The sequence below is a fragment of the Callithrix jacchus genome, chromosome 8, assembly GCF_049354715.1.
Source record: "Callithrix jacchus isolate 240 chromosome 8, calJac240_pri, whole genome shotgun sequence".
Classification (NCBI taxonomy): domain Eukaryota; kingdom Metazoa; phylum Chordata; class Mammalia; order Primates; family Cebidae; genus Callithrix; species Callithrix jacchus.
Window position 1 is genome coordinate 65,362,235 of NC_133509.1, and position 12,280 is coordinate 65,374,514.

At 38.6% G+C, this 12,280-nt stretch overlaps 1 protein-coding gene across 12 annotated transcripts in view; it reads right to left on the reverse strand.

Annotated features, from left to right (window-relative positions):
* Positions 1-12,280, reverse strand: part of STRN3 (striatin 3) — a 109,525-nt gene that overhangs the window by 40,965 nt on the left and 56,280 nt on the right. For all 12 annotated transcript variants that reach the window (XM_002753787.7, XM_009005898.5, XM_078334651.1 and 9 more), the window contains one exon: positions 10,958-11,131. In XM_002753787.7, coding sequence (XP_002753833.1) covers positions 10,958-11,131 — 174 coding nt within the window. The remainder of the gene's footprint in view (positions 1-10,957; positions 11,132-12,280) is intronic.

Here is a 12,280-nt window from a genome sequence, read left to right on the forward strand (position 1 = left end):
AGTTTAGTATAAATGTTTGAGGACTAAAACCGTAAATACCAAAGTTTATCAGGCGGGGCCAGGGACAGTGCTTCATGTAATCCCAGTACTTTGGGAGGTGAAGGCAGGAGGATCACCTGAGCCTAGGAGTTCAAGACCAAGAACAGCCTGGGAAACATAGTGAAACCTGTCTTCAAAAAAAATTAGCTGGGTATGGTGTCATGTGCCTATAGTCTCAGCTACTCAGGAAACTGAGGCAGGAGAATCACTTCAGCACAGGACATTGAGGCTGCAGTGAGCTATAACTATACACAGCATTCCAGCCTGGGTGACAGAGCAAAACCCTGTCTCAAAATGAAAACAAAAAAATTTAAAAATAACTTATCAAGTAGCCCAGATTTAAATTTATAGTAAATCAGATATAAAACATCCCAATCCATTTCACAGCCTGTCTTATCTAGAAGAAATAACTCAAAATCTATTAAAGAAATACTTTTAAGTCTTACAGAATCACTCATTTAACAAGTAATAGGGATAGGCTTAACTAAATATTTTAACTAATGTGAGTTTCTCTATACACACACAAAAAAAGTTTTCATAAAGTTGTTTAAATGTCTAACAATAAAGGCAGCAACAAAACAATAAAGGCAGTAGAAAATTCAGCTGAACAGTAACTTTCACCATGAAAAGTCTCTGCTCTGCCACTAAGTAGCTGCTTGAATTTGGCCAAATCATTTAAATCTTTGGCCTCAATTTCTTTACCAGTAAATCATGGCGGCTGAATTAGATTATCTCAATGTCTTTACTAAGAGTACAGGGTACCAAAAAGAAAAATAATATAAAACTCAGGGAGGGTTTTTGCCTCCCCTCCCTGATTGGTTGCCTCCATTAGTTCAAATTAGCATATAACACAATTCAGTTTATAGTCATCCCTTGGCTTCCATGAGGGATTGGTTCTGGGATACATACCTCCTGCTATGATGCTCAAGTACCTACATACATTCTCCCTACAGTATACTTTAAATCATCTGTAGATTATTTATAATACCAAATACAATGTAAATACTACGTAAATAGGTGTCATACTGCAGTTTTAAATTTGTATTTTTTGTCATTTTCTTAATATGGTATTTTCAATCCATCGATGCACAACCCACAGACAGAAAGGGCTCACTATATTTTTTAAATAGCATTAACAAAGAGTTTTAATAGGTTGTACTATATCCCACCCAATCCAGCACACTTTTTAAAGAAACTGTATTAAGACTGAATGTAGAAGGAGATGGTTTTTACAAATGCAAATTAGTAAAAACAACCACAAATCTACCAGAACAAAATATACTTTTAGTTCAACATTTACAATATAACTTAGTATTTGGAGATTAAATGAAAGGCAATGAATGTACTTGATAAAAGTAGCATACCAATGATAATTTAAAATAATTTTTTTAAAGATATAAGATATTTGTCTTTAACTTTGAAAAATTAAGTACTGCTGCTCCTTGGATAGAAATTTCTGTCTCTAAAATGAGAGTTCCCCCTGTTTCCAGGTTATAAAAACTGCATTTAATCACAGCAATACATGTGCATGGCTTTAAAAGTCAAACAGAACACAAGCATAAAAGAAAGAATTGATGAATCAGATTTCACCAAAATTATTAACGTTTTTTCTTTGAAAGATACTAAGAGAATATAAAGAAAACCTGTAAACTGGGAAAAAAATATTTGCAACTTATATTTGATGAAAAACTTGTGTCAAGGGTATATAAAGAACTCTTAAGCCATAATAGTAACAAAACAATTAAAAATGGGGAAATATTTCAAATAGACATTGCATCATAATGATAGGTAGAATGTAAACAAGCATATGAGCAGATGCTCAACATCATTAATCTTTAGGGAAATGAAAATTAAAGGATCATGGACTGTGAAAGGTCTCAGGGTTTTCCCTGCTTTCAAGCTAATGACCTAGTCTATTCCTGTTTCATGAATCCTGAAATTAGTCATAAAATTGAGTCAGAGACAAGAATTCTACTCCTCAGGAGCACAGGAAGTAACAGGATGATAATGTTTGCTGAATTTCCTTTGCCCAAGTCCCACAAGGGTGGCAAGGAGGGGATTGGGTAGATGTTACACTTACAGTTTGTTTGAATCATAGCGGAGGAACTCTGGGCTTAGGGAACTTGAATCTTTATATTGAACAGTAAGCGTGACTTCCCAGAAGACTGTCTCTATCTTACAAGGCTGTTTGTTATATAAATATCCTTAAATAGATAATCCAGAATAAAAGGGCAATATGTGTCTCTGCTCACAGGATGTTTAGAAACATGAGAGATCAATGGAGAATTGTCTCTAAAAAACAAAACAAAAATGAGATAGTGTCACAAACTTATAAGAATGACTAAAATTAAGGAATGCAGTCTGGAGTGGAGTTAAAGAAGAGTAGAAAAAGATTAGAAGAGCTACTGAGCTGAAGAATGAAAAAAGGAGTCAGCCAGTGAAGAAAAAGAAAAAGATTGTCGCCAGGCAACTTTTTTGGTCTCTAGTGAAGCTGGCTAAGAATAATTTGGAGATCATAAGTATCGTTAATCTTTGGTTGTTGTAGCAGTTGCTAAAATGAAGTTCTGCTTGCTAGGAAGTACTCAGGAGAAAAAAGGCAAATAAGTTCTAAATAAATTGGCAAGGCATACAATGAGTAACAGGAGAGTCCCCTGCTCCATCCTTCTCTATCTTTGATTCCTATGCACTAGGAGCAACCATTTTTCAACTTCTTTTTAAAGAAGTTTCCTTCGGTATTTACCCTATTTTTTCTAAATAACATGTTTAGATTGCTATTTCTTGATAAAAATTTAGTTCCTTTACGCCTCTATCCCACACCCACACTTCCTCCCATAACAGTAATATAGTTATATCAATTTACTTTCTTCACCTATATTAATATTCCATGGTTACAAAGTACATTTTAGTATTTCCATTTAAATCACATTGCAGTGACTCTACTTCCTTTCTTTTATATATAGTTTTCCTGAAATAACTGTCCAGTGTGGTTTTTCTTAACTGCCTGGTTTTTCCAAGGATGTTATCACTATTCTCCTCTGAATTTTCCAGCAGAACCATATGTCTCTTTTCAAACTCCTCAGACACATAAAGCAATGTATTAATTTCCTATTTTCTAAGAAACCTTCCTTCCAATGTTCTGTCCTCCTTCCATTCTACTGTCCAGGCCCACTGAATAACTATTTCCTGAAATTTCCTTTGCTTCTGTTTATTAAATATCCTTTTTCTTGGATCCTACACTTTCCTCCTCGACCTAGTCTCTCAGAATGCTGAGACACATCTCCAATAGCTTCCTGAGAGAAAAATGAAAGGTAAATTTGAGGCTTTCATATCTAAATGTCTCTTTATGCTATTAATACTCACAAACAATACAGTACTTGGCTCAGTATACAAATCTAAATGGAAATCACTTTCCCTCAGAATCTTTAAGGCACTGCTCTACTATATTCTAGCTTTGAGTGTTAATTTAATAATGCCTGATTCCTAGTCTTTTCAATGCAGTCTAATTTTTCTATCTGAAAGATTTCTGAATTTCCACTTAATTTTTAGTGTTCATGATGATAACCTCTGTATGGATCTTTTACCAGTACCTGGAAAGAATCCTTTCAATCTGGAACAAACATCCCTGGAAATACATTCTGAAAATATATTCCAGAGTTTTCTTGTATTACTATTTTAATCAAGTTTTCAACAACACTTAATTTGTATTCTCTTCTTGAAACTCCTAGTCAGATACTGATCCTCCCAACTTGATCTCTGAATTTTCCTCTTTTTGGTCCTAACTGGTAAACTGTCCATGGGTGCCATGGACATGGTCCTAACTGGTAAACTGTCCATGGGTGCCATGGTCTGAATATTTGTGTCCCTTAGCAAAATTCCTATGTTGAAACCTAATCCCCAGTAAGATGGTATTAAGAGGTAGCCCTTTAGTGACAGAGTCTTCATGAATAGAATTAGTACCCTTAAAAAAGAGGCCCAAAGGAGCCTGCCTTTTCTACCATGTGAAAACTCAGTGGGAATTCAGCAGTCTGCAATTCAGAAAAGAGTCTTCACCAGAACCCAACCATGCTGACATATTGATCTTAGACTTCCCAACTTCCTGAGCTGTGAGAAATAAATTTCTATTATTTATAAGCTACTCAGTCCATGGTATTTTATTACAGCCGCCCAGAAGCACTAAGAATATGGCTATGTCTTGTCAAGCTGCTGACTTGACTTATACATGATAGGTCACAGGCCCAGCCATTTCACTGACATATCCCAATTTTCAGTACCATTAGGCCTTCTCTATTAATGTGATTCAATTTTAATATCTTGCTTGTAAGAGATAAAAGCTGCCAACGTACTGGAAGTCAAACAGTAGGAGAAAACAGGGGATGTCAATGCTTAGCTGGAGATTTTCACACAACCCTGCTGTTTCCATTTTATACAATAACCCCATCTTTCAGTTGTTTTCTTTCTTAAGTAAACAGAAAATACTGGTGGAAAATACACTACCATTCTTTGGAGTAGGGGAGGGGTGCTGTTAAGCCAGTTTCACAAGATGAAAGAGGATTTAACATTGTGCTTTTTTTTTTGAGACGGAGTTTCACTCTTGTTACCCAGGCTGGAGTGCAATGGCGCGATCTCGGCTCACCACAACCTCTGCCTCCTGGGTTCAGGCAATTCTCCTGCCTCAGCCTCCTGAGTAGCTGGGATTACAGGCATGCGCCACCATGCCCAGCTAATTTTTTGTATTTTGAGTAGAGACGGGGTTTCACTATGTTGACCATGATGGTCTCGATCTCTTGACCTCGTGATCCACCCGCCTCGGCCTCCCAACGTGCTGGGATCACAGGCTTGAGCCACCGCGCCCAGCTAACATTGTGCTTCTTAAACTTTTATTTTTCTTTGAGATGGAGTCTCCCTATGTCGCCCAGACTGGAGTGCAGTGGCATGATCTTGGCTCACTGCAACCTCTGCTTACCAGGTTCAAGCAATTCTTGTGCCTCAGCCTCCCTAGTAGCTAGGATTACAGGCACCTGGCACCATAACCAGCTAATTTTTGTAGTTTTAGCAGAGATGGGAGTTTCACCATATTGGCTAGGCTGATCTCAAGTAATCTGCCCTCCTTGACCTCCCAAAGTGCTGGGATTATAGGTGTGAGCCACTGTGCCCAGCCTGTGCTTCTTAAATAAACTTTAAACCAATTCTCTATTCACACCCCTATTTAAACCTTTGACTCTAGATGTACCAAATACCTGTAATTCCCTGGCCTTTGTGGCTTTACTGAAGTTCTGTGACTTGAATTGGCTTATTCTTCATCCTATTGCTCTCAAATGCACTTATGTTTAACAAGCTTTCTTAGGGCCAGTCAGTTGTCATTCCTCCATGTTCTTTCTGGATTCCAAATTGTTAAATTCTCCCTATCTCACAGATAGTATACTCTCTCATTCTTTCTGTATGTCGTTTTCCTGCTGTTGTTCTTTTGTGTTAATGCATCTTAAGTCCTTCACTTTTCCTTTTAGCAAAATTTCTGAAAGGCACACAAGTAAAATGTGACTTTAATCTACCATGTTTAAAGTAGAAGTTTCCATCTGTGGATAATTTTCTCTTTGCCAATTGTTTATGTACTACCGTCTCTCATTCTAAAAAGACAAACAGAATCTTGAAAGTGAATATATGCAGATGAAAGGGAAAATAAAATGAAGCCAAGGGTAAGGCTGCTAAGTAAGACTAAATGTATCAATGCATTTTCTAGAAGAGGCCCACAAATTTGGCCCTGAGATTCTCAACAGTTAAAAGGGGGTGAGTGGGGAGCAGCGACTGGAGGTTCAAAGGTAAGTAAGACCAATTATTAAGAAGCACAACAACTTTTCCCAGTTGTAAGATCTAAGAGAATAAATAAATAAATAAAAAGGTCTAAGAGAACTTTCCCAATAAATCCTCATAAAGTAGATGCTTTGTGATATGATGCACTATGCAACCACAACATCCCCTACCATAAATCAAGAAATATAATAGTGTCACTCAGTAGCATCTAATAAACACTAGGCTTGGTGGGGGATCACATTTCAACTAGATACACAATATTTCCTAATAGCTAACAATTATGCAACACATACTATGTGCCAGGGAGTGTTCTAAATGCTTTATATTAATGCATTCCTTCTTCATATCAATCCTAAGATCCTCATTTTACAAGTAATAAAAGTAACATTCCCTGCCCTAAGTGATGGCTTGTGACTAGTGGTTAACTTAGGATTCAAATCCATTCTGTCTTCAGAATTCATATTAACTATTAGGCATAATGCCTCTAAAATATGAATCTAAAATTTGGGATCTGAAATCTAAAATTACATCCTCTACTTTTGAACATTAAGATTGCTTCTAATTTTTTCCTATCATAAATAAGAAAAAACACATCATTTTGCTGAAATATTGATCCACATGTTAGACATTTTCTTCTTCCTAGGAGTTTTCAAATGGCCCTAATAATGGCTCAACCATAACAGGCCTACATTAGGGCAGAATCAGAAAATGTCAGTCTACTCATTAAGAAGAAAGCCTTGGCTGGGCGCGGTGGCTCAAACCTGTAACCCTAGCTCTTTAGGAGGCTGTGGAAGGAGGATTGCTTGAGTCCAGGAGTTCAAGACCAGCCTGGAGAATATAATGAGGTCCTATCTCTACAAAAACTTACAAAAATTAGCTGTGTGGTGGCATATGGCTGTAGTCCCAGCTACTCTGGAGACTGAAGTGGGAGAACTGCTTGAGCCTGGGAAGTTCTGGCTGCAGTGAGCTGTGATTGTGCCACTGCACTCCAGCCTGGGCAACAGGGCAAGACACCATTCAAAACAACACTAAACAAATAAACAAACTACTACCTAAATGTCCATCAACAGGTAAAGAAATAAACCATTAGGCATATTGCCTAATGTTTATACAAAATGTAGTATATGCATACGCTGGAACAGTTATGAAAAGAAAAAAATCCTGTCATATGTGACAACATGAATGAACCCCGAGGACATTATACTAAGTAAAACAGGCCAATCACAGAAGGACAAATACTACATGAGTCCAATTATGAACAGTGGTTGCCAGGGGCCAGAGGGAGGAGGAAATGGGGAGCTGTGGTTCAAAAGTTACCGTTTTCAGTCATACCAGATGAAAAAGTTCCAGAGAGCTGCTGTACAACATTGTGCTTAACAATACTGCACACTTTAAGAGGGCAGATCTCATGTTATGTGTTTAACATACACGCACACACACACACTCTCCAAAAACTATCAAAGTCTTAAGCTTTACAAGAAGAATATACAGTTTATTGAAGATCTTTGTAAGACGATGCAAAGAATGAGGGAAAAAAACAAAAGGATCGGCCGGGAACGGTGGCTCACGCCTGTAATCCAGCACTTTGGGAGGCCAAGGTGGGCACGTCACGAAGTCAGGAGTTCGAGACCAGTCTGGCTAACAGTGAAATCCCGTCTCTACTAAAAACACACAAAATTAGCTGGACATGGTGGTCTGCGCTTGTAATCCCAGCTTCTCGGGAGGCTGAGGCAGGAAAATTGTGTGAACCCGGGAGGCGGAGGTTGCAGTGAGCTGAGATTGCACCATTGCACTCCAGCCCAGGCGACAGTGCGAGACTCCGTCTCAAAAAACAAACAAACAAAAAAGGATCTTTCATTCAGATTCAGAGTCAGATGTAGTATGGCAAACTTGTATTGCTGTAAAATATTTATAAATCCTATGAACTAAAATCACATCCAGTGACCAGTTTGGCTAAAAATACTTGATAATGTTTCTGCTTTTTCTCTTGCTACAAAACACTCTGTGCTTCCTGAAATCACATTATAGAAAATAGGGCTCTATTTGATGTCAAAGTGACTATTAAAGAGCTCATTTCTCAGAAAGAAAAATTCTAAATCAAAGACATGTTAACTATAAACCTTAAGCATGGCCGGGCGCAGTGTCTCACGTCTGTAATCCAAGCACTTTGGAGGCCAAGGCGGGCAGATCACCTGAGGTCGAGAGTTCAAGACCAGCCTGACCAACATGGTGAAACCCCGTCTTCAAAAATAAATAAATAAATAAAAATAAAAAACTATAAACCTTAAAGAAAAAAATACATATACATATATGTATCTGTGTGTGTGTGTGTGTGTGTGTGTGTGTGTGTGTGTGTTTTGAGATGGAGTCTTGCTCTGTCGCCTAGGCCAGAGCGCAGTGGCACAATGTGGCTCAATGCAACCTTTGCCTCCTGGGTTCAACTGATCCTCCCACCTCAGCCTCCCAAGTAGCTGAGATTACAAGCATTTGCCTGGCTAATTTTTTAAATTTTAGTAGAGATGGGGTTTTACCATGTTGGTGAACAGGATTGTCTCAAACTCCTGACCTCAAATGATCCACCCACCTCAGCCTCCCAAAGTGCTAGGATTATAGATGTGAGCCATCTATAGGAATAGATGCCCAGCTGACAGGAATATATTTTAGACAACTGTACAATATCATAAAATATATCCAGGATGTGAAATAATCTTTATAAATGATACGTATTATTTCTTCCTTTCTTTCTTTTCAAGATGGAGTCTTGCTCTGTCGCCCAGGCTGGAGTGCAGTGGCATGATCTTGGCTCACTGCAACTTCCGCCTCCCGGGTACAAGTAATTCTCCTGCTTCAGCATCCCAAGTAGCTGGGACTACAGGCACATGCTGTCACACCCAGACAATATTTTGTATTTTAGTAGAGAGTGGATTTCGCTGTGTTGTCCAGGCTGGTCTTGAACTCTGGAGCTCAGGCAATTTGCCTTCCTCAGCCTCCCAAAGTGCTGGGATTACAGGTGTGAGCCCCCACGCCCAGCCCATATCATTTATTTCTTAAGCTTTAAATGACCTCAATGAACTCATCTGTTTTTTTTCCCATTTTCTTTTGTCTTTCTAACCTATGTTACTCAGGGTAACATCTCATGGTAAAATGCTTAACTCCTTATATTTATCAAGTCTGTATTAATCAAAGTATATCTGTTAGACAATAACAAATGATGATGAAACGTGGAGAAATCAGAATCCTTATAGTACTGCTGGTGGGAAGGTAAAATAGTGAAACCACCTTGGAAAAGAGTTTGGCAGGTCCTTAATCTTCTTCATTAGTCCAAAACTTGGAACCAACCCACATACCCATCACCTGCAGAAGAAACACATAACGAAGGCCCAGTATGATGGCTGATGCCTATAATCCCAGCACCTTGGAAGGCCAATGAAGGCAGACTGCTTGAGTCCAAGAGTTTGAGACAAGCCTGGGCAACATGGCAAAACCCCATCTTTGCAAAAATACAAAAATTGGCCAAGCATGGTGCTGTGAATCTGTAGTCCCAGCTATTCAGGAAGCTGAGGTGGAAGGATCACCTGAGCACAGGGAGGTTGAGGTTTCAGTGAGCTGTGATCACGCCACTGCACTCCAGCCTGGACAACTGAGTGAGATCCTGTCTCAAAAATAAGAACAATAATAAAAAAGGAACACATAAACCAAATGTAATATATCCACAATGGAATATTATTTGGAAATAAAAAGGAATGAAGTACTGATGCATGGTATAACATGGATAAACCTTGAAAATATGCTGAAGTGAAAGAAGCCACTCACAAAAGACTGCTCATATGAAATATCTAGAATACACAAATCTACAGAGACAGAGAGTAGATTGGTGGTATCCCAGGGTTGGGAGATGGGGGAAAATGGAGAGTGGCCACCTAATGGGTATGGGGTTTCTTTTAGGGGTGATGAAAATGTTCTAAACTTAGACTGTAGTGATAGCTGAACAATTCTGTAAGTATTCTAAAAACTATTAAATTGTATTATTTTAATGGGTAAATTTTATGATGTTAATTATATCTCAATAAATGTTTTCATCTGGTAGCTTTCTAAATCCAAACGCAATGCAAAGCCTTGTTTCTTTCACACTAGTGTCTAAATAACTATTGCTCATTCTAGTGACAGAGAAGCATTATAATTCGTTGAAAATACTCTAGCAAAAATTTAAAAACAAGGATGTTAAAATAGCTCTGAACTACATAAAATCAGCCTCAAATCTGATTCTGCACCTATTTCAGAACTACAGCCATTCTCTTGTTATCAGAACTTAACAGGTTGGGTGCAATGGCTCATGCCTGTAATTGCAGCAGTTTTGAGGACTAAGGCAGGCGGATTGCTTAAAGCCAGGAGTTTGAGACCAGCCTGGGTAACAGAGCAAGAACCCATCTCTAAAAAACATATGGTGGCACATGCCTGGAATCTGAGCAACTCAGGAGGCTGAGCGGGGAGGATCACTTGAGCATGGGAGGCAGAGGTTGCAGTGAGCCAACACCGTATAAGCACACACTAGCCTGGGCAATGAAGCCAGACCCTGACTCAAAAAACAGACAAATAAACACCAACTTAACATAGATAATTTTTAAAAGCCACTAAATAGAAAACTTATTTGCCCATAGTACCATGGAGAGGGGTGGGAGGTGGCTAGGTCTTTAACTCTGAACTCGATCTTTAAAAATTGTTAATAGTAGCTGGGAGTGGTAGCTCACGCCTGTAATCCCAGCACTCTGGGAGTCCGAGGCAGGTGGATCACCTGAGGTCAGGAGTTCAAGACCAGCATGGCCAATGTGGTGAATCCATCTCTACTAAAAACACAAAAATCAGCCGGGCATGGTGGTGGGTGCCTGTAATCCCAGCTACTTGAGAAGCTGAGGCAGGAGAATCACCTGAGCCTGGGAGGCAGAGGGTGCACTTAAGCTGAGATTGCGTCATTGCACTCATGCCTGGGAAACGAGTAAGATTCCATCTCAAAAAAAAAATTTTTTAATAGCAGTAACAAGAAGCTAAAGAGATTAATAGTAATAATTTTCATAATATGCATTATATAAACTGTGTTAAGGATAAAACATACCTTTTTATTTCTTGTCCTTTTTGCTTAGGAGATTCACCTCCATTTAGGATCTGTTCTAAATTCTTTGTTTCTACTGATCCATTTGGTTCTGAATTAGATAGTCCAAGTAACGACCTTACCCGCTGAGACCGTACATCTAATATTGTATCTGTATAACCTACTTCCTGAAGATACCTGTAAGAGAAAATAAATATTAAAATCCACATACTGTTAACAAGCGCCAGACTCAAAATCATATCAAAGGAATTTTAGAGAAACCCATAATCCTATAAAATATACTCTTCCTTTGTCTCGGTTTCTTTCTTCTCTATAGACTAATTCCATTTCTAACAGAATTATGCCAATTACAAACCAAAATTTAAATTAAAAAGCATGAGTATGGTTAACACTGATTAAGAGCCAATTATCTCAAAACCCAAGAAGCCCTAGTGCCTTAAAATGCTGTTAGGATTACACACACACACACACACATACACACACGTTTTTAAATTTTCATACACTCACAACCACAATTGTTTCTTTTTTTTCTCTTTTTTTTTTGGAGATGGAGTCTTGCTCTGTTGCCCAGGCTGGAGTACAGTGGTGTGATCTCGGCTCACTGCAACCTCCACTTTCCGGATTCAAGCAATTCTTCTGCCTCAACCTCCCAAGTAGCTGGGACTACAGGCACGCACCACCACACTCGGCTAATTTTTGTGTTTTTAGTAGAGAGAGGGTATCACCATATTGGTCAAGCTGGTCTCAAACTCCTGACCTCGTGATCCACCCGCCTTGGGCCTCCCAAATGATGGGATTACAGGTGTGACACTGAGCCCGGCCATTTTTAAAAATCTACACACACACACACACACACACACACACACTTTTAAATTTACACACAGCCACACACTACACACACATTTTTTAATTTCCAAGGAGTGGTAAAGAATGAGGAGAACTGAATCTTAGCACAAAGACATACTAAGTTTAAACTTGAGGTTGTTAACTACAGATTGATGAATACACTAATTCTCCTTCTAGGATCTAAGATCCCATATAGCACTCCTTTAGTAATGTGGTTTTCAATCTTTTACTATATTTAAACCAAGGAACTTAACCTAGGATCTAAGATGAGACTGGAAAAGAAGAAAGGGACTAGATTATGATACACGGATAATGAGCTGTGAATGGCTTTGTGACAAATTAAAGTAGTTAAGAGGCTAAAGAAGGATGCTTAAAAGAAGCCTTAAATACTGCTGGCAGAAGAACAAAAGATTTTTAGGTAAATGATAAAGAGAAAAAAACTAGATAAGGACACTAACACAGCAAGAAGTAAAAATAGAG